The 19,380-nt window shown below is 45.3% G+C and overlaps 3 protein-coding genes across 4 annotated transcripts; 1 reads left to right on the top strand and 2 right to left on the bottom strand.

Annotated features, from left to right (window-relative positions):
• Window positions 1–996: 996 nt before the first annotated feature.
• On the bottom strand, window positions 997–2,389 carry tomm6 (translocase of outer mitochondrial membrane 6 homolog (yeast)). Its single transcript, XM_034056287.3, has 3 exons — window positions 2,162–2,389; window positions 1,619–1,737; window positions 997–1,134 (listed from the first exon to the last, which is right to left on the bottom strand). Exons 1-2 carry the CDS (start codon window positions 2,257–2,259, stop codon window positions 1,644–1,646), a joined length of 192 nt encoding a protein of 63 aa, XP_033912178.1. The 5' UTR covers window positions 2,260–2,389; the 3' UTR covers window positions 997–1,134; window positions 1,619–1,643.
• Window positions 2,390–4,714: 2,325 nt separating this feature from the next.
• LOC117964372 (uncharacterized) lies at window positions 4,715–13,270 on the bottom strand. 2 transcript variants are annotated; one of them, XM_059004569.1, is made up of 15 exons: window positions 13,026–13,270; window positions 12,188–12,212; window positions 11,666–11,788; window positions 11,269–11,387; window positions 10,823–10,937; window positions 10,635–10,682; window positions 10,310–10,449; window positions 9,902–9,979; window positions 9,461–9,515; window positions 8,841–9,004; window positions 8,550–8,621; window positions 8,375–8,429; window positions 7,975–8,070; window positions 6,168–6,239; window positions 4,715–5,821 (listed from the first exon to the last, which is right to left on the bottom strand). In XM_059004569.1, the coding sequence occupies exons 1-15, from the start codon at window positions 13,191–13,193 to the stop codon at window positions 4,887–4,889; spliced, it is 2,265 nt and encodes a 754-aa protein (XP_058860552.1). In that variant the 5' UTR covers window positions 13,194–13,270; the 3' UTR covers window positions 4,715–4,886. The 2 variants fall into 2 exon arrangements, with proteins under 2 accessions (XP_058860552.1, XP_058860553.1); XM_059004570.1 differs by lacking the exon at window positions 13,026–13,270 and adding an exon at window positions 12,512–12,995.
• A 1,389-nt stretch (window positions 13,271–14,659) lies between these two features.
• On the top strand, window positions 14,660–18,337 carry LOC117433456 (BEN domain-containing protein 6-like). Its single transcript, XM_034055738.3, has 7 exons — window positions 14,660–14,760; window positions 15,291–15,440; window positions 16,118–16,216; window positions 16,684–16,858; window positions 17,041–17,303; window positions 17,392–17,584; window positions 17,968–18,337. The coding sequence occupies exons 2-7, from the start codon at window positions 15,291–15,293 to the stop codon at window positions 18,093–18,095; spliced, it is 1,008 nt and encodes a 335-aa protein (XP_033911629.3). The 5' UTR covers window positions 14,660–14,760; the 3' UTR covers window positions 18,096–18,337.
• The last annotated feature ends 1,043 nt before the right edge of the window (window positions 18,338–19,380 follow it).

Here is a 19,380-nt window from a genome sequence, read left to right as displayed (position 1 = left end):
GAGTGCGAGTCATCATGAGGACCAAAGCACTCTGTCAGACACTAATATTCTGCCTTGTCGCTGAGGGGACGTACAGAAAGGCAGGTGGGAGAGCTTATACTTGGTGCCTTTTATTACTCATGTTTCAGTACTGCCCTCCTCTGGAGGATGCAAGGCGTTACAAATGGACCAATTCTGTTTAAACCTGTATTCTGCCACTAGGTGCAAGTGGCGCTTCAAAATGTGTGTATTGTACGAATGCTTTTTGAATAATGAATTCATGTTTCATTGTTTTCATATCTGTACGTGGATACAGACTGAACTTTACCAGCAAAAACAACGCTCAATATATTCTAGTCTACATGTCTACAAACTTTGTATGTAATATTGAGGAAATTTGTACAAAAACACAAAACGAGTTTTTTAAACTTTTTTTTTTTTCTTAAATTCTGGTATTTTTTAAACTTGTTGCTCAGGCCTTCTGTTATCAAGTCAATGATTTTTGTTCCCCCTTTGTCATCCTGAAATAAAAAAAATGGAAAAACAACTGAGTAAAACTGTATTATTTAGAATATCCTGTGATGTTTCATGTGTCATGTCAGTAAACTTCAAGTAAGCACACACACAGAACACAGACAATGCCGCCTTCCTTCCCTGTGCTCCTGCACCCCCAGCCCTGCCGACCTGCCTTCGCTTGTGTTTCCACATTCACTCTGACACACACAAGTATAAAGCCTGAGCCACTGACTGACTGGAGTGAGAAACCCCCTTTCTAATACACGGATCCACATCCAGCTGCATGTCATACCAGAACTCATTTATAGTGAAAACAAGCAATCTAACACTGAAGCAATGATCGAATGAATGAAGATTTTACTTTGGCATGCGTTTCCGGTCATTTCCAATGATATAGTTAATAAATATGAGAATCTATTAAGAATTGTATGTAGACAGAATTGATATTAAATAGTGTATGTAGCAGCCATAACATTTACATAAAGAAAACAAATTCTACTATTCAGAATGTCTTAAATAGCTTTATTGTCAGCCTCATCAATATGATAGAGCAAACCCCTTCCTTCTTCAGTCCAGCAGCACATCTCTCCTCAGACGATTCCCAGCCTCTCACAGACCAGTCTGGTCACATTCAGAAAGCTGTGAATAATAAATGTGTGTTTAATTGTAGAAAAGGATATTATTATTATACACCAACGCACATTGCTTTAGCATTTACCCCATAACCTTTTACCTGACCTTGAGTTAGTTGCTCTCTGACCTTATACCCAAGTTGTAGGTCAGTCATGGGGGTGTGTGAAACTACAAAGCACATTTATAAAACCATTTGACCATATTCTCATTTCACTTTGCTGTAGTGCTTTCTCAGTAAATGCAAGTAACTCGTTTAGAACTCTTTAAAGACACCGCCTACGCTCCCTTGACAAGTTCAGTGATCTCTTGCCAATGGTCACTCTTTCAATCGTCGGAAATACAACTTGTTCTGCCCAGTTTACGGTTCAATGCCTCGCTTTTTAATAAAGATTTTGTATTTGTATATACTGCATAATAAGAACGACCTCATGTAGGAGTTACGTTATGGTACAGCGCGTATAGATCTATCTAGTCTATCCTTCATACCCACCTTAATCAATCGTCCTGATTGGTTATCAGATGGGCTGGGGTGCCATCAGATCGAAGTCGGACACATTCTTAGCAACCCAAACACCAGCAGCAAACAGGCCCAAATTTACCAACACGTTTCTGGAAGGAAGGAAAGAGCACAGCAGTGGCGTTTACCTTTCATCTCACTCACCAAGGGCTGCTTCCACAGAGCCTGCTTTGCACGAATCTTGGAATAGCAACATTACCCAATGTAGCATGCAGTCCACGATTACTGCCAAGCTGGGTTTGTGAAAGAACCCCTAAATCTGAACCAGCGAGTGCAGATCCTGAGCTGATCGTAGTCGTGACAAGCTCTGCACGGCATCGTCAAACAGCAACACAATGCGAGCATGCACACAATGACTCGTTTTTAAACTATTACTATGTATACGTGATAGCAGTAATGCTACCGTCATAAAGTTCTGACCATGTGCTTGTATTTCGTGATAGAGGCTGATGTTACTATATAAACCTATTCCTGCGACTCTCGACAGCAGTAGATATTCGGCTCCGCTCAGTCTACCTTCTGAAGTCGTTCCTGTCGGTAGCGAAGCGGCACGCAGCTCTGATCCACTCGGCGATCCCTGCTGGCCTGGCCGGCTTCTTTTCCGCTGGTCCCATAGCTGCTGCAGTTTTCCTACAATATCTAAAGAAACCCAAATCTCTAATAAAAGATTGCTCAAATAAGACTCACGCGAGAGAAACCAAAAGCACCGGAAGACTGCAACACAATTCTACTCCCTTCCTCGGGAAGTGCGGTGTCTTAACTGGTCGAGGTTTTGTGGTTCCTAGCTGTGGTGCTAGAATGTGAAAACTTTATTTCTTAATGATTGTACTCTCAGTACAAGTCCAGTTTATATGGTTAGTGGAATTCAATACGTGTGAAACTTTCTCGACGAAAAAAATCAATTATATACATTAATTTTTATTTTTAAACCTTCACCCGGCTGTACAACTCACCCTGCACACCACCACCGGGCCGTTGTATTACCAGGTGAGCCACTCGGACATCCACAACTATCCTCTTCGGTCACGAATTTTAAAACAGTGTTTGAACTCTGGAGTTGGAGAAGCTGCCCTGCCGTAACTTTGGAAAAAAAAAAGTGCATTAGAAAATAGATTCATAGCCAGGAAACTTAACATGAAGCAATTGTGCACACAGTGACTCAAATGGATTAAGCACCATAAATTGAGGAAAATATAGAAATGATTCATGTATTTATTAAATCTAGGTGAAAACATTACTGCGTATTAGTTCATGGCGGTGAGCGTCGGATGTAGTAGCCATTAGCGGCCGCTAGAGGTTGTAAAATAACTTAACACTTAACTCACACTCAAAAACACAACATTCTCCCAAATTTCTGATTGAACTAAACGCCACGTTACTCCTTCATTCACCTTACCTCATTTACAATTACTAAACCCCTAAACTTAATCCCTAAATATAACCCCTAAACCTAACCCATACCCCTTGAACATAACCTCTACCCCTACCCCTAAACCTAACTGTCACTATCAAACTGTGTTACTATTATTTCAACACTGTTACTATTATTTGTACACTGTTTCTATTGCACCCTCTAGCGGCCTCTAGTGGCCACTACATCCAATGCTCACTACCCTGAACTGAAAGGTAATATACACAGTGACGTTTTAATATTTCATAAATACATTAATAATTTCTTAAGTGTACCGTAACCCATAAAGCATAGCATGGGTAAGAAATGTGTGTGTGTGTGTGTATATATATATACATATATATATATATATGACACACACACACACACACACATTTCTGAAGGAATCTTCAGGCAGGTTTGTAGCACATCCCTTGTGTTCATAGTAAGGTGCTTACACAGTGAATACTGCAGTCTGTAAACCCATGTGCCATTGGCAGTGGGTGGTGTGACGTCACAACGGATATGGAATTGGCACCAGGAAGTAATCCGTGCAGGTGTCACAGAACCTGCGTGTCAACACTCCTGTGGTGGAAGAGATTCACCTGAAAACAGCCCTCACATAAAACATTATCCACAGCCGTTTGATCTGTGAAGCATGCATGTGGTGGACCACTGTGTTCCTCAAACCTGCAACGGAACACCATGTGGAGACTGCAACTGCAGATAAACCACACATTCTGCAGATTTGTAAAGCAGATACTGATAACAAGCGAATGTAAGTTATAAAAGACTCTTTATGTGGTAGTTTGATCTCTGTCCTATTATCAGCTGTATCCACCCCCACCATCACAGCCAGCACTGGCTCTGAAACACACACTGGCTCTCGGGTGTAAGTTTTGATCACCATCCTGTATATTCCTGTATGTAACAGTGATCAAACCAGCGTCACCAGAAGCAAAACAAAGAGACAGAACGGTTGAAGATTGCTGCAGGTGTGTGCATGCGGTGTGGCACAGCGCCACTGAAAACAAGCCCTTGTTCGTTTTACAACAGTCCTGGCCTGATGAAACATGTAGAGGAACTACACTGATGCAAACAGCTGGCAACTTGATACACCTGCTGCATACTTTCCAACATTTAGACACAATGAAGCGTTCTTACCTTCAGTGATCAGCAGATGTGTCAGCCGCATGAAGAGCACAGAGTGTGGTTTACACTAACTCTACTGTGCACAATACATTTTTTTTCTATGGGTCAATATCGGGACTTTCTTCATATGCATCGGGACGCGGGACGCTTGCTAGGAAATCGGGACTGACCCGACCATAATAACACAGACAGACCTCAGAAACCTCAGAACTTGCATCCAATTAGAAGCTGTGCAGCTAGGCACTGCCACACAGTTGTGGTTGACCACAGAACTTTCTCATAGAACATCTGGCTTTAAAAAAAGGTGAAACTGAAGGAATGCACCACATTGAAAAGGTAAATAAACAAGGAAGTTAGGGATTGAAAATGTTTACGCGATTACCAGCCCCGTATAGACAGAGATCTCTTAAGTAGGATCGAATGTAACACTTCCAAGATAAAAAGATCATCAGAATAAAAGGGAAAGGCAATGGAGCTTAACGGGGAACTGATTTTTAGAATATTCTGTTTGGCACATCTACAAATAACATAACCTGTCATTTTAAAACATAGAGATCTTTATTAAATGTTTCAATTATTTACATTACATACATATATGTCTTTCAGTGGCCGTAACAAGAGGCCAGGGTTACAGGGAAATGTTAAAAATGTAAAAAAATACAAAACTCCTCAGAATGGGTTGTGATAAATGATGATCCTTCAACAAGCCACGTGGGCCCCCAGCTCCTTGTCCTGAAACGGCTCAGGTTTGGGAGGAAGGAGTCTGGATTCTGGGAGAGAAAGACTGCCGTACCCAGAGGACACAGACAGGTATCTCTGCAGAGGAGGGTTTTCAATCTGTCCAGGTGGCAGCACTATCTCTGCTATCTCCACTATCTCTGCTATCTCCACTATCTCTGCTATCTCCCCTATCTCCACCTCTTCAGCCTGGCCTGTGCTGCTAGAACAGCTAGCGTCCTCCAAGGCTGTTTCCTCGGACTCAGAGCCATGTAGAAGAGCACTGTTGCGCCTCTCCTTGCTTAGGTCTTGTGTGGTTTTGGGAAGCCCTGTGCCCTGCAGTCCCTGGTGCCAGTCCTCAAACCACGTGGGAGAGTGTCTCTGATACTCCCTGAACTCCTTCAGCTTGCTCTGCAGCTTCTGCCCAGACTCTGTCCTCCTGAAATCCACCTTGATGTGGCTTAGCTTCTGTACAAACTTCCCGGCGCCAGACATCAGGCTGTGAACATGCTCGTCCCTGAAGCAGCTGGGTATCCCGGAACGAGAGCTGTCCGAGTCGAAGCACACCACAGAGACCCTGTCCTCGCCGCTCCGCAGGTAGCTGTCGACAGAGTGGAGCAGTCCCGGGGTGAACAGGTCCCCAAACTCGGGCTCCATCAAGCCGGGTCCCCCCTCCAGCCCCGATCTCCACGCCTCCCACTTCAGGGAGGCTCCTCTGGACCACACAAGAACCACCCTGTCAGCCACGGCCAGCTGCTCGCTCAGCCACGCCACGGGGCCCAGCTTCGCTATGCCACGGCGGTCCCACATATCCAGGGCCATGTGACAGCGACACTCCTCGCGCAGGAAGAGGGCCAGGGACTCCACCACAGCCTGGAAGAAGGGGTGATCCCAGGAGCAGAGCAGCAGCACACGCACTGTGGAAGCAGACAGACAGTCAGACAGACACTGGGTGTGGAGAGGCACAACTACATTTTAATACATGTGTCTGTGCAGGGATGGAAATAAGACTCCTGTTGCATTGCAGATTGACCCATTCTAGATTTTAATACAAGCTTGCTTAGCCACAGTGTGTAGGTAACAAGCTCAGGTGAGTCTTATTAAACGCATAGTAAGACCAGGAATAGATCAAACTGCTATGCAATGGGAGTCTTATTTCCATCCCTGCAGTGTGCGTGTTCTGCATGATTCTCTGTTGCCTCTGCTTTGATTGGTATTTGCCATGCTTGATAGCTATAGGAGCATTCTTCTAGTGAAAATCACCTGAGGGGACATGCTGCTGGAGATGCATGTTCTCTCTCTGGAGCTCCCAGCACAGTCTGGACTTTCGCTTGTCTGTGGAAATAAAAAGAAAGGATGACTCCATCAATAGGGGTATAACAATACACTAGTGTAACGATACAATATGTCCCACGATATGCAGGTCACAACAGGGTCTGTATCATGATACATGTGATGGTCAAGACTGACTGCTTGTATGATGTATAATAAGATCAAATGATCGTTTAATGAAAAAAGATGAAGTGAGACTGGGAGGGTATGTATCCATACCAACCATACAACTCACTTATTCTTCAATCGAATCATTCGGTGAACTGCAATGAGCTTTGCTGTGCTCTCATTCACTGCATCACGATTCACCACTACGCCATGACTCATTACACCCCTATGTGTGAAGGGTGGATCCTGCTCTAGATGAAGAGCTGTGTGGAGCTCAGGTGATCATGAAGAGCTGTGTGGAGCTCAGGTGAACATGAAGAGCTGTGTGGAGCTCAGGTGATCATGAAGAGCTGTGTGGAGCTCAGGTGAACATGAAGAGCTATGTGGAGCTCAGGTGATCATGAAGAGCTGTGTGGAGCTCAGGTGATCATGAAGAGCTGTGTGGAGCTCAGGTGATCATGAAGAGCTGTGTGGAGCTCAGGTGATCATGAAGAGCTGTGTGGAGCTCAGGTGAACATGAAGAGCTGTGTGGAGCTCAGGTGATCATGAAGAGCTGTGTGGAGCTCAGGTGAACATGAAGAGCTGTGTGGAGCTCAGGTGAACATGAAGAGCTGTGTGGAGCTCAGGTGATCATGAAGAGCTGTGTGGAGCTCAGGTGAACATGAAGAGCTGTGTGGAGCTCAGGTCCCCATGCTGAGAACATGAAGAGCTGTGTGGAGCTCAGGTGAACATGAAGAGCTGTGTGGAGCTCAGGTGAACATGAAGAGCTGTGTGGAGCTCAGGTGATCATGAAGAGCTGTGTGGAGCTCAGGTGAACATGAAGAGCTGTGTGGAGCTCAGGTGAACATGAAGAGCTGTGTGGAGCTCAGGTGATCATGAAGAGCTGTGTGGAGCTCAGGTGATCATGAAGAGCTGTGTGGAGCTCAGGTGAACATGAAGAGCTATGTGGAGCTCAGGTGATCATGAAGAGCTGTGTGGAGCTCAGGTGAACATGAAGAGCTGTGTGGAGCTCAGGCCCCCATGCTGAGAACATGCCTGAAGTTTGCAAACTTGTTCATTTTAATTACTTTACTTGTTCTCCATGTGGGAAGGTGACCTTGACAAATAACCATCATATGATTTTAACCCACGCATGAAATATTGAAAACAGTTGAAAAAAGTAGTTTTGGACACAAAATAAATATTATTTTTCATTGAATGTGTTTTCAATTTTTTTCCACTGCTTTATAAGGGGAAAAATAGCATCCTCCTATGAGGCTATGATGCACTTGCGTCTTTCATATTATAAAGACTGAAAGGGAGTTTATTTTATCCATCCCCATTGAGGTTGCCATGCAGGAAAGGGTTAAAGCACGTTTCTGGAATCTTTTATTTGTAAGGAGACCAACAACTGGCTAAACCCCAAACACAAGCAGCTTTCAAAGTGGTGCAGCGTGTTATATAGAGGGTACTCTGAACTGCTGTTCAGTAATCATTTGCATCTTTCTTTTTGTAATCCTCTGGCGTTCCTTGAGACGCTGTTGATGCAATCTTCAGCTAATAGAAACCTCCATCTCCAATAACCCTCCCCAGCATTCCCCTCTCAGAAGATCCTCTACAGTGACTCTGCACCTGCACTCTCTATACTCACACTTCCAGTGCAGAAGCAGGCACACTGCGACGGTAACCAGCACCAAGGAGAGGGGCAGAACTCCAAACCACCTGGAACCAGTCCAGCCTGCCACCACTGAGGAGAGGATCAGACAGAGACACAGCTCAGAACAGGAATGCCACTGCCGTATTGGGAGGGTAGAGAGACTTTGAAGAGCAAAACATTGTCGTGTTTGCTGGATTTAATCACCAAACACATTTGAAACTTCAAAAGCCGACAGCCCTATAGCATGCCTTCACTGTGCTTTATTACACTTTGCAAGGCTTTTACTATGGTACGCTTTTATAAGGAGCATGCCATACATAATAAACAAAGATGAAGCTTGACAGCTCTCTGAAGATACTACAAAAGCAAAATGCTTAATCTTAAATGTTCGTACCGGGGCTGGTGCAGTGAATTCTCTCAGGCACTGTGTAGATATTCTCCGACCAAACCTGCAAGAGATCGAGCCCAGGTCATTTCTACAGCCGCGCTCAATGCAGGGCTTCCTGTGCTATCACAAGAACCCCAGGGGCAGGTTTGAACCACAACTCATTTAAAACAATAACACTCACCTTAATGCAGACAGGCCAGCTGTACAGCAGAGAGGGAGGCAGGGGGAACTCCTGAGAATGGGGACCAGATACCTGACAGAGGGAACAGAAACGTTAGAGAGAGACTTACCGGGGGACCGGCACACACACAGACTGAGAAGCAAGAAAAACAAGCTGACAGACACACAGGCAGATTGACATGTAGAATAAACAGTGAAGAGAGACACACCAGCAGACAGGCAGATATAATCAAAGAATCAGAGAAGCTGGTGAGAGGCAGGCAGCTCTGCTGGGTGTGTGAGGGTGCTGTACCAGTATGTTCTGTGGCTGGGTGAGGTTGATGAGCAGTCCCGAGCTCCGGTCCGTGTGGAGCAGTAGAGTCTGGAGCAGAAGGGAGCAGGGCCTGGGGAACCCGGAGAGCTGCAGGAGCAGAGAGCGTGGTCCAGGCTGTACCTTCACATCCAGGTGGAAATGGGCTGGGGAGACAGGGAGGGAGGATCTTAATATCGCTGCCCTGAACTCGTAACCCTGCACTATCACAGACCTCCCCATTGCATTCCTGTTGTATTTAATGATGTCAAGACAGAGTCATAGACTTTAAAAAACAGACCTATTTTGTATGATGCATGATACAAAAAAAAGCAGACCTCTTCTTTCTACCCAGTTTGAGATGCAAAATTCAAATGTGGCCTCACTTTCCATCCCAGTGTCTAAACAATCACCTCTTTTCACTCACAGAAAACAAGCAACAGATTTGACCAGGCCAGTGAAACTCGGAGGGAAGGACAGGACGGCCCAGCCTGGGAACCTGACCAGTATTGTGAAGGAGGAGACCAGGATCCAAAGCGCACTTGCATGACTCCAAGCAGCCTTGCTTTAACTATGCGAGTCACGCGGATCTCTTTATTATAGTGTACCCCAGTAGCTCTTACCCCTGAAGGGGCAGTCCTGACCCTCATGGTGTGGACCGGACATCTTGGAGATGACCTGCAGTGAGACAGAGGGGATGAATTGGGGAGCTGGGGGGTCATCTGGCTCTCAGCCTGTTGTTTTAACCTCTCAACCAGACTCACTTCTTCTTGGCTAGTATTATAACCACATGGTCCTATGGCTGGATACCTTATACATAACAGCCTGTCTAAATGAATTTAACATCATCTGATCCCACTGATCCCATCCTGATGCCAGCTCTGCAGTTCTGAGTTCTCTTTCCTAGACCTGGGTACAGGTCTGCAGTGCTGAAACTACACCTGCAAACAGCTGGGACCCTTTTATTTGAAAGGCATTGGTCAGATTGTGCCCGGCTTCTGTCTGTGACACTGCCAGCTGTTATGAAGCGCACTGCGTGGTGTGGAGACAAGCTCGTTACTCACCCGAACGCACAGGCAGGGCAGGGCTGTAACATTGTGGAAGATAACGCTGTTCTCTCGCCCAGCGACCTCGACCGGAGCCTGTCAATAAAACAAACAGTGTCAGAGCCCGACCCAAACCAAACCCAAAGAGCCTTCAGCCTAACAGACCTCACTGGATCCTCTTAAAGGGATACTCAGCATGTTCCTAATTTCACTTCATGCCTGTTGGATATTATAATGTGTTCTGTAGGATTCGGTCCGATCGTTATTTGCCGTGCTTCCTAACTAAAAATGCTTCTGAAAAGACTCCTGAGGGCTGACTGCAGTTCAGCGCACAACGCTTCACGCAGGAGCGTCAGTGCACAGCGCAACACTCATTGAATGATCTTTTGTTTTGGCGGGTGGCTGTTCGCGGGGCCGGTGACTCACGGCGACAGGGCTGGCGTCCTCGCTGCTGCAGAAGTGTGCGTTCCAGACACACAGCCAGACGAGGTAGGAGGGGTCAGCCAGCGAGCTGGAGTAGCTGACGTTGAGCACCCCCTGGCTCAGCCTGCTGTGGATCAGGATAGCTGGGGAGACACAAAGAGCAACAGCAGTCACAAAGGAGGGCTCCAACACCACACCCACAGAACCCTCATCCTCCACTGTATGTAAATGGCATGTTTACTATGGATCAAACCCTAAACTCATACAGTCCCCCCGCTAGTTATAAGAACCCCCTGCCCACCACCGAACCCTCGGAACAAGTGTTTACCGGGGCACAACTCCCCAGCATATTCCTTCATCAGAGGGTTTTCACAGTCTGAAAAAAAAACAAATGAGAAGATCAATTATACAAGACATTCCCAGCACAAGAAGAACTCAAAGAATGCCCCCCACCCCCCCCCCCCCACCCCCCCCCCATGTGTCAGTGGCGGAGAAAGGCAGGGTAAGCGGGCGTACCGGGCAGCTGCAGGGTGCGGGTGAGGGACTGGTACCCGTAGGGCATGTTGTACAGACTGATGGACAGGCTCTGTCCAGGCTTCACTGTCATGCAGGCGATGTAGGAGAAACTCCACTGCAGAGAGATGGGGAACAGAAACACTCTCCTGTTATTCACACTTCAAACCATATTACTAATGCTACGACTGTGGAATCATTACAGCTACGAGAATCCTTATTATAAACCTGCTTGGAAAAATCCTGCTTTCTGATTGGTCAGCTGCGTTCTATCGGCCATCCGTTAATCCCACACAACCTTTCAACGCCATTCATTAAATTCATACGCCATTATTCTATAACGTTTAATATCTGTCAATTAAGACCCACAATCAAATTGGTATCTTTTTTAATGGAAAAACGTATGGTATGAAGAGTGTGTGTGTGTGTGTGTGTCCTGCAGAGCTCACCGGCTCCCCCCTGTGGTTGACCTGTGCAGTGAAGCTCCCTGTGTACTGCAGCGTCATGCAGTGTCTCCTGTCTGCCATGGAGATCTCAATCACTGTCTTGTTCACATACAGGAGGTTAGCTGCAAACACAAAACAAGCAAACTATTACACCTGCAAGAAGCAAACAGCTGAAACACCACCCTAGTTTCCTGGAATCCCTTTATTCAAACTCAAAGCCACTTTTTCGTTGGCTCTGGTATCCTCTCACGATGGGTGTGGAGATGCAGTTTATCACTGGTGTGTTTTAACGTCTGCGTGCTCGAGGGAGTCTCTAGTTGAAGAGTGTGTATGCCTCTCTTCCACTCTCACTACGCCCTGGTCCGTGTGCCCACCCCGTCTCACGAGGAGCAGTACCCACCGTCTGGCGCCAGGGAGAAGTTGATCTGCAGGCCAGGCCCTTTTCTGTCCTCCAGGTAGACGACGGAGACCGCGAGCTTGTAAGGAGAGGACGTCCACTCTCCAGCCTGGGGTCCCTGACAGCCTGGACAAACACACAGACACAGGGAGATACAGGACCCTCTGATCCCAACCTCTTACCCAGCTTCCCCGCTCCGATAGCACTTCCCTTAGGGACACTGTTCTCTAAAGGAACCAAAGCCTGTCTGAACCGTGAGTGTGTTTCACTTCTACTGGGTTTCCTTCACCCACAGGATAGTGACTTGGTCTATCATTGTTAAATTAGAATTGTTTCTGTTTGTAAGACAGAATTGTACATATGAACCAGCACACAGGTGAGGGCTATGCAGCTCGATCACATTAACCACCTGCTCCTCCGTTTGTCCACTTAATGGCTTTCTATATATATATATATATATATATATATATATATATATATATATATATATATATATATATATATATCTGTATTTAAAATGCTTACCTTCAACGAGGGTACAGGACAGGTTCTGTAAAGGTAGTGAACAAGATTCTATTTTAAAAAAAGGAAACACATTTTTTTTTAACATTTGTTAAAAATACAACGCAAGCCCAAACAGGATGATAGCTTGAAACCCTTGGGTATGATTAAGAACAGGAATCACCGTTTCATTTGTTTATTTTGGTTTACTGCCAGAAGTACAAAAGCAGTACTGCTATCAGACCGCTGAACTTAGTATTTTTTTTATTTATCTTAAATGTAGTAGTCGCCAATTGTTTTTATCATTTTCTCCCCAATTTTGGAATAGACAATTATTTTTAAACTCACCCCTGACTCGAGAGCGGCGAAGACGGACACACGCTGTCCTCCGAAACGTGTGCAGTCAGTGTCCGCTCCTTTTCACTCTGCAGACCCGCCATGCAGGCACCTCAGAGCTACAGGATCGGAGGACAACGCAGCTCTGGGAAACTTACCAGCCAGACCTGAACTCAGTATTTTAACTGCTGAATATCACTCAGCAGCCAGGATCTGTGTACTATTCAGACACATATGATGATGTATGACTTGGTTTCACATTGTTAGAAAACAGCAGACAACGACTCTGGGAATAAGACTCCCATTGCAGAGTTTGATCCATTCCTGGTTTTACTATGAGTTTAACAGGACAGACCCGAGCTTGTTATCTCTACACCGTAGCTAATCACTACAGTATAACCAAAAAAAGCACAGGCAAGCGCAGTAAAGAATAGCAAAAGCATGGCTAAGCAAGACTAGCCCCAGAGAAGCGGAACGCTGCTGGTCTGTAGAAAGGCGAGACCAGACAAGCGTGACGCTCTCTCACCTTCTGGGAGCAGCTGTTGAGGCACCTCAAGACTGATCTGTTGTGCACCTCGACCAGCTCCGGTCTGAAACCTCCTTCAGGGCTCCCCTCACAAACAGAGACCAAGGTCAGTGCGCCGGGGCCCCAGAGCAGCAGCAGAGCCCCAAACACTGTGTCACCAGCTCTCATCTTCAGAGGAAGGACCCGCAATGCTGCAGCTCCCTGTGAGTCCAGCCAGCGCTCGGGAGACTCAGAGGGTTGTTATCAAACCGGTTCTCTCAGGTGACTTGACAAGAAACACTGCCCAACCTGTTCCCCCTGCCTTCCCGCCTCAAAATAAACCAACGAGTTCCAGTAATGCAGCTGGCAGGCTGCTCACTCACTGTACAAATATTGAAGCACCCTTTTAAAACTTCCCCACAGTAAAAGCACAGCACGGCGTAATAGTACTAGTATAGCCTTTTAATAAAGGCGCGACTTCCCGGGGCACTGCTGGGGAGGGAGGGGGTTATTAATAATTTAGTGTTGCAATGTTTAATTCCGTGTCTTTATCTTGTTCTAGTTACTATTTGTATTTAAATATGTTCACAATGTTTATAAATGCTGTATTATTATTATTATTATTATTATTATTATTAACTTTGATTGTACTTTGTAAATGCTTTGGCAATACTGCCGATGTTGGTCATGGAAATAAAGCACCTTTGAATTGAACTGAATTGAATTGAATTCAGAAATGGGAGTCCGAATCGTGTTCTGGTTCATTCATGTTGCATCATCTTGGTCGAAGCTTCACCGGCCATAAACACATTTTATTATTTAACAAGGTGTGATTTTTTTTTTCTTTCTTGTTTTAACGTTCTGATGATACAATAAAAACAGAACTTCATATTAACTTTACAAAATAGCCTCGCCAGTGCACGCTCTGAAACCTGTTTTGGTCACAGTGTGCAAACGTGCCCAATTTCTTCAGGATCTGTAATTCAGCATAGCCAGCTATTCACCCCTGCAATTAACGCAGCGTCGTTAACCCAAAGCGAACCAGCTTATGAACATTTCCGCGGGATTCTATAGAACACTGAATGCAGTTCTACAGAACGTTGAAAGAATCCACGCTGGGGGGGGGGGGGGGGGGGGGGGGGGGGGGGTGTTAGCCATTACAAAACGGCCCATTCCGGAAGAATGAGAGACATGCAAACTACGTGATGAGACTGAAGAGACCAAACAGAGCGCTGTTGTCTAGCAACTGCACAGCCAATCAGAGTGCTCTGTTCACTTAAAAGCCACTTTAATATCATTTATATTATGAATGAAGATACTAATTCTAAATATAAGGAACTGGAATAGAGAAAAGTGGATTCATTTTTACAGAAAAAAATATTAGAATACAATACATGTATACTGCTGGTTGTAAGTGGGCAACTTTTATATTCTTTAAACGTATTAAAATCGGATTTTCATGTTTGCAAAAAAAATGCAGAAGGAAATTCAATGAGAGCTTTATTCTAGTTGTCTTTTCTAAGTTTTACTAAAAAAGCTTGATTTGCCACAGTGTGTAGATTACAAGCACATGTGTGTCTCATTAAACTCATAGTAAAACCAGGAATATACATAAAAAATAAAATAGACACTGCGCCTTTAAGAAACGAGTAGGAGGTCATGTGACCATTACAGTAGAGTAGTAAGCCGTACAGCTCAAGATAGCGCCGCTGTCTGCCTTCCAAAACAAAGAAGAGAGCGCTTTTTATTGCATACGGTACGTTTTTATACCATGGGTTTATATCAAACAGTTTAGATAAACCTTTCAGAAGGGCAGGGTTTCTTAAAAACATCGTGAAACTGCTTGCAAGAAATGTTTGTTCGAATGGAGCGGTGTTTTTATTGTGGGATGTTTGGAACACTACGCGGTGCCCAAGCAAAGGGAAAACACACAACAACAACATTTTACAGCACAGTAAACTTGAGTCGAGTCCCAGCGATCACCTCCAACATTTAGCATAGAAAACTTATTTATAAGACTTTAATAATATAATGTGGATGTTACCGCATTTGCCAAAAAAAATACACAAGTAAATATCCTACAGCACCACTTCGGGCATGGGTGCACTATACCGCTAAAATAATGCCCATTCAGTTTGATTTCAAAGTATTCATATTAAATGCTCTGGTTTTTAAACGGTGTCTGTGTAAACGTGTACGTGGAATTGCTTGTGGTGTGTATTTTACATTGTAATTGTTTAGACCCTCTAAGATGCAGAGTATTGTCACTTTATTCTCTCAATACAGATGAGGGACGAGGAAACGCGTGCCCAACAAGAAGTTACAAAAAACAACAACGACTGCCAGGGAAATGCCATCACCCTCCCCGCTCCTGAGAGTGAAGCGAGGACGCCTTTTGAAATGACATACTCGGACACGGAGAGCGAACACGAGCAGGTCTGAGGAACTAGTGCGGTTTCATTTCTGTTAAAAACAAACTAACTATTGGAGACAGAACTGAATCAGTAAACATAGATTTAAATATGCATGTATGTTTTAAACGCACGTCTTCCCCTGCAGTAAATCACTGCAACGAAGCGCCATTGCAGTATTTTTACAGGGATGATGGAGCGTACAGTATTTACTGCAGTGCCGACTACAGTATTTCTGAATGTACTGCAGTGTGAAGTTAAACAACAAGCCTTCTGTGTGTACCGGGTTTGGAAAATCACCGCCTATCAACATATTTATTATAGGGTAGTGTATCTGGTTCACCGAATGTTGTAGTAAAACAACAATAGATACACCATGAACACGTCGCAGACAGACTTGGTGTCGCTGTTTCAAACTGAACCCGCGTGTTGAATAAAATAACCGGTTAATGCATTTCTGCACTACAAACTGACCCGTGCATTTAAAGGGAGAGCAATGCCATTGTGTTTTTGAAATGATTCCCTGAGTGCTAGATTGAATTCCAAGTTGTTTAGCTCCTGTCTACAGAACATATTGAGCTACGTTTAAAATACACTGGTGGGTGGGGTGGGGGGGTTGGGGCAGTTGTGTGTGTGTGTGCTCTGCTTGATTTATACAACAGTTGTGCTTTTCAGTAAATGTTTTGTTGCTTTGTTCTTCAGGAGCAAGTGTTAAAGAAACCAAAACCTGATATTGCCATTCCAGCCCCCTCCTCTGTGAATATCTTGACCCAGCTGAAGCTGTCTCTGGAGAAGGAGCAGGTACAGTTCACCCTGCCCAGCCCAGCCTGACCTACTGTGAGCTATGTTGTGCTTTTGGTCTGTATCGCAATACAAATAATACATACCACTATTACGATATATCATGTAAAGAAAATAAAATCAATGAAAAAAAACAAACAGCCGTTGCAGCCAGGAGATCGGAGGCAAGCATGGTGGTGCAAACAGTCCCTCGAAGCAATGCCCTGGTGCTTCTATGTCTGTCTTGCTCATCCTATCCAGTAGTTTTGATACAGATATAATGTAAGATTTACTAGGTTTATTAGGTTACAGCATTCAGTGTAATGTTTACTAAGTTTAAGATTCTCTTACAAGTCGTCAAACACGTACAAGTCTTTACCAAAGTCTTCCAGTCAAACATTTTCCAAAGTGTTGCTGGCAGTTCTTCTCACATTCCCACAGTGTCCTGGATGAGCCTGGAGAGGTAGCTGATGTCATTCTCATTTCAGAAGGAGCAGAACAGCCCCCCCGATGGTGAGAGCGAGGGCGAGGGCGAGGACGAGGACCTGCTGCACCACAAATCCAAGGAGGACCTGATCGCTGAGATCAAAATCCTGCGTGCGAAGCTGGCTCGCTCCACCAGGGAGACATGCAGGCTCCGGCAGTCCCTCACCATGCTCCGAGGTGCACCTCGACACGCTTCAGCAGCACAGCAGAGTAGAGTAGAGTAGAGGGGAGAGAGAACGAGCCCGGGATCAGTGCAAAGTGTGCTGTGAATCAGACATAATAGCAGGCGGGCGGATGCACTTTCAGAACCCTGATTCCGTCCCTGATGCTGTCTTTGTTGTTTGCTCTTCTTATTTCAGTGTTGCCGAAGGCAGTGAAGAAGTTCACAAAGCTGGTGGATAAAGCGGAGGAGCTGCTCAAAGTGCCCCTCCCTCCGGGGTCCCAGCACGCAGCCGATTCCGGAGCCCCCGCTGCCGCCCCCCCCTCGCCCAGCCCCAGCTCCTCCACCAGCAGCCTCTTGTCAAGCCTGTCTCCCGCTGGCAGCAGGATCTCCAGCAGCTCTCTCTTCAGCAGCCCGGAGAGCCCCGTGCGTGAGGGAGCCAAGCCCCCGCAGAAGAAATGGGTCAGTTCACAACCTCTCAACGATTCACTGTGCATGTCGTGATGCTTTGGCATTGATCGATTTGATTAATTTATGTATTATTTTCCAGTTCAAAATCGAGAAATGGCAGATCGACCGCTTCAACAAGGCCACGCCTCAGAAGTTTGTGAACGACCTGATGCAGGCGCGCTACACGATGGAGTTCATGGCTACGCACAGCGTGACTGGAGCCAGATCGTCCTCCTCCAAGTTCAGAGAGACCAAGCCTGCCATGAACCGGGCTGAGGTGCAGGAGATCATAGGTGACTGTCTGCATGGCTTCTGAGAATATCATCCCTGCTGTATCTATTGGCCTCTTTAGAATGTACTTGGCACAGTTTCTGTGTCTAGTGCATTCCATCCTGGTTCTACACCTGACCTGTAATGTGTTACATTTGTCCTCCAACACCTGTAGTTGTAATAAGAAAAGCTTTTAAAAGGAGTTGACAAAGTGAACCAATACTTTACAGAGCACAGAAAGCAGGGCTGGAGGACACAGCTGGAAATGGAAGTAGACACAGGGAATGGGGAGGGTTACCTAGCCATGTTGTTGATGCTGAATCACTGGTATCCTTTTCATGTTTCAGGGCTCTATGCATTTGTTGTGCGTGGTTCTCATGGACGTTGTGTTTTTCTTGTTCCCTAGATGTCACCAAACGCTTGTTTCCGGATATGACCGACACAATCGTGAGAAGAATGATGGGTCAGAAACTCAACAACTGCACCAAGAAGTATCTGTCGACCAAATTCAAAGTAGAAATCGTATCGCCTTAATGTTACAAATGGGTTTTGTTGTTGTTTGTTTATTTGAAAGGGAGGATGGAGTAAGTGTAAAATATTAGTGTGTTTTTTTTCTTTTTCAATTTCTATGATATGTGTTTTATACTGTAGCTGTTTTCATTCTGGTGTAAAAGAAATGGAGCATTCATGTTCAGAAACGAAAGAACCGTATTAGAGATGGCAATGAAATTTATTGATCCTCTGTGAGAATACAAGTAAATTTCTTTAAAACAATATTCTTGAGTGTCATTTTGGGGTAACAAAACTAAATTCACAACACTCACTGGTAACTAACAGAAGAATCATAAATCCATATGACTTTTTATATAGAAGTTTGTATTTATTTAGTGTGAGAGATTTAACAAAACAGGTCCATTTAAACTGAACAAAGTACTGCGCTGGAGAGGCAGAGAGTCGGACCTGGAGCAGGCAGCTCAGTATGCATTAATCATGTTCTAGAATGCACAGAATTCCCCACGGAATTCTTCGGACCTGTTGGAGCTCACTGTGAAGTTCATGGAAACCCAGGACCTGTGGGAGGAGTACACAGGCCACACTGCTGGGAATGGCTGGGAAAGCAGATGGGTGCTGCTTCCCTAGGATTGGCTGAGCCATGGCAGTGACCTGGCACATGCTGCACCCCTGTGACTGCCCAGTGACCGTCTTGCCTTACTATGGAGCCGGCAGTTTGCATGCGATTTGTCCATAGGAAATATTCACCATAGGAAATATTCACCATAGTAAACTTGGACACGGGAAAGGGGCTAACCAATGCCTTAATTAAGACCGATAGTGCCAATATTAATACATCTTTATTTCATTCAGATCCTATTGATAAAACCTGAAGTAATTCGACAATGCAATGGAATCGATGTCACATGTCCGGCATGTTGCAGTCTGTGTTGTACTTCCAGTTCAACACCAGCAGATGGCAGTGTAATAGTGAATACCAGTATGTACAATCTTCATGTGGGCTGTAAGGGCTGTAATTGTGGGACCACACACACACTAAAACTGCAAGACATTTCCACACACGGTAACCTTGTCCGGTTACAAGTGCATGTGGGTGTTTGTCCCTTCATGTAGAACACGGTCACTATGTGGAGATCGAGAGTACAGTGCCTGCTGTTTTCTGTGCACAGAGGATTTGCTCTGCAGAGAGGTACTTGAGGCAATGCAAGTCTTTCACAGCGCACCCAGCTACCCTGGCAAAGCGCTCTCCCAGGATCATAGCCTTCTCCCTGCAAACAAAACCAAACCAAACAGGGATTACACACTG

This window comes from Acipenser ruthenus, chromosome 30 (assembly GCF_902713425.1).
Source record: "Acipenser ruthenus chromosome 30, fAciRut3.2 maternal haplotype, whole genome shotgun sequence".
Lineage (NCBI taxonomy): Eukaryota > Metazoa > Chordata > Actinopteri > Acipenseriformes > Acipenseridae > Acipenser > Acipenser ruthenus.
The sequence above is the reverse complement of the archived record's forward strand: the minus strand, read 5'-3'. Positions and strand labels throughout refer to the sequence as shown.

Bases quoted from the DNA above. Each gene is read 5' to 3' on its own strand.
- tomm6 (XM_034056287.3), bottom strand. From the start codon at position 2,259: ATGGGACCAGCGGAAAAGAAGCCGGCCAGGCCAGCAGGGATCGCCGAG. The intron at 1,738-2,161 runs GTAGACTGAGCG...CCTTCCTTCCAG, and splicing joins GACAGGAACGACTTCAGAAG to AAACGTGTTGGTAAATTTGG.
- LOC117964372 (XM_059004569.1), bottom strand. From the start codon at position 13,193: ATGAGAGCTGGTGACACAGTGTTTGGGGCTCTGCTGCTGCTCTGGGGC. The intron at 10,450-10,634 runs GTAAACACTTGT...GTGTCTCCCCAG, and splicing joins TGCTGGGGAGTTGTGCCCCG to CTATCCTGATCCACAGCAGG. The intron at 5,822-6,167 runs GTGATTTTCACT...CTGCTTCCACAG, and splicing joins CCAGCAGCATGTCCCCTCAG to TGCGTGTGCTGCTGCTCTGC.
- LOC117433456 (XM_034055738.3), top strand. From the start codon at position 15,291: ATGAGGGACGAGGAAACGCGTGCCCAACAAGAAGTTACAAAAAACAAC. The intron at 16,217-16,683 runs GTACAGTTCACC...TTCTCATTTCAG, and splicing joins TGTCTCTGGAGAAGGAGCAG to AAGGAGCAGAACAGCCCCCC. The intron at 17,585-17,967 runs GTGACTGTCTGC...CTTGTTCCCTAG, and splicing joins TGAGGTGCAGGAGATCATAG to ATGTCACCAAACGCTTGTTT.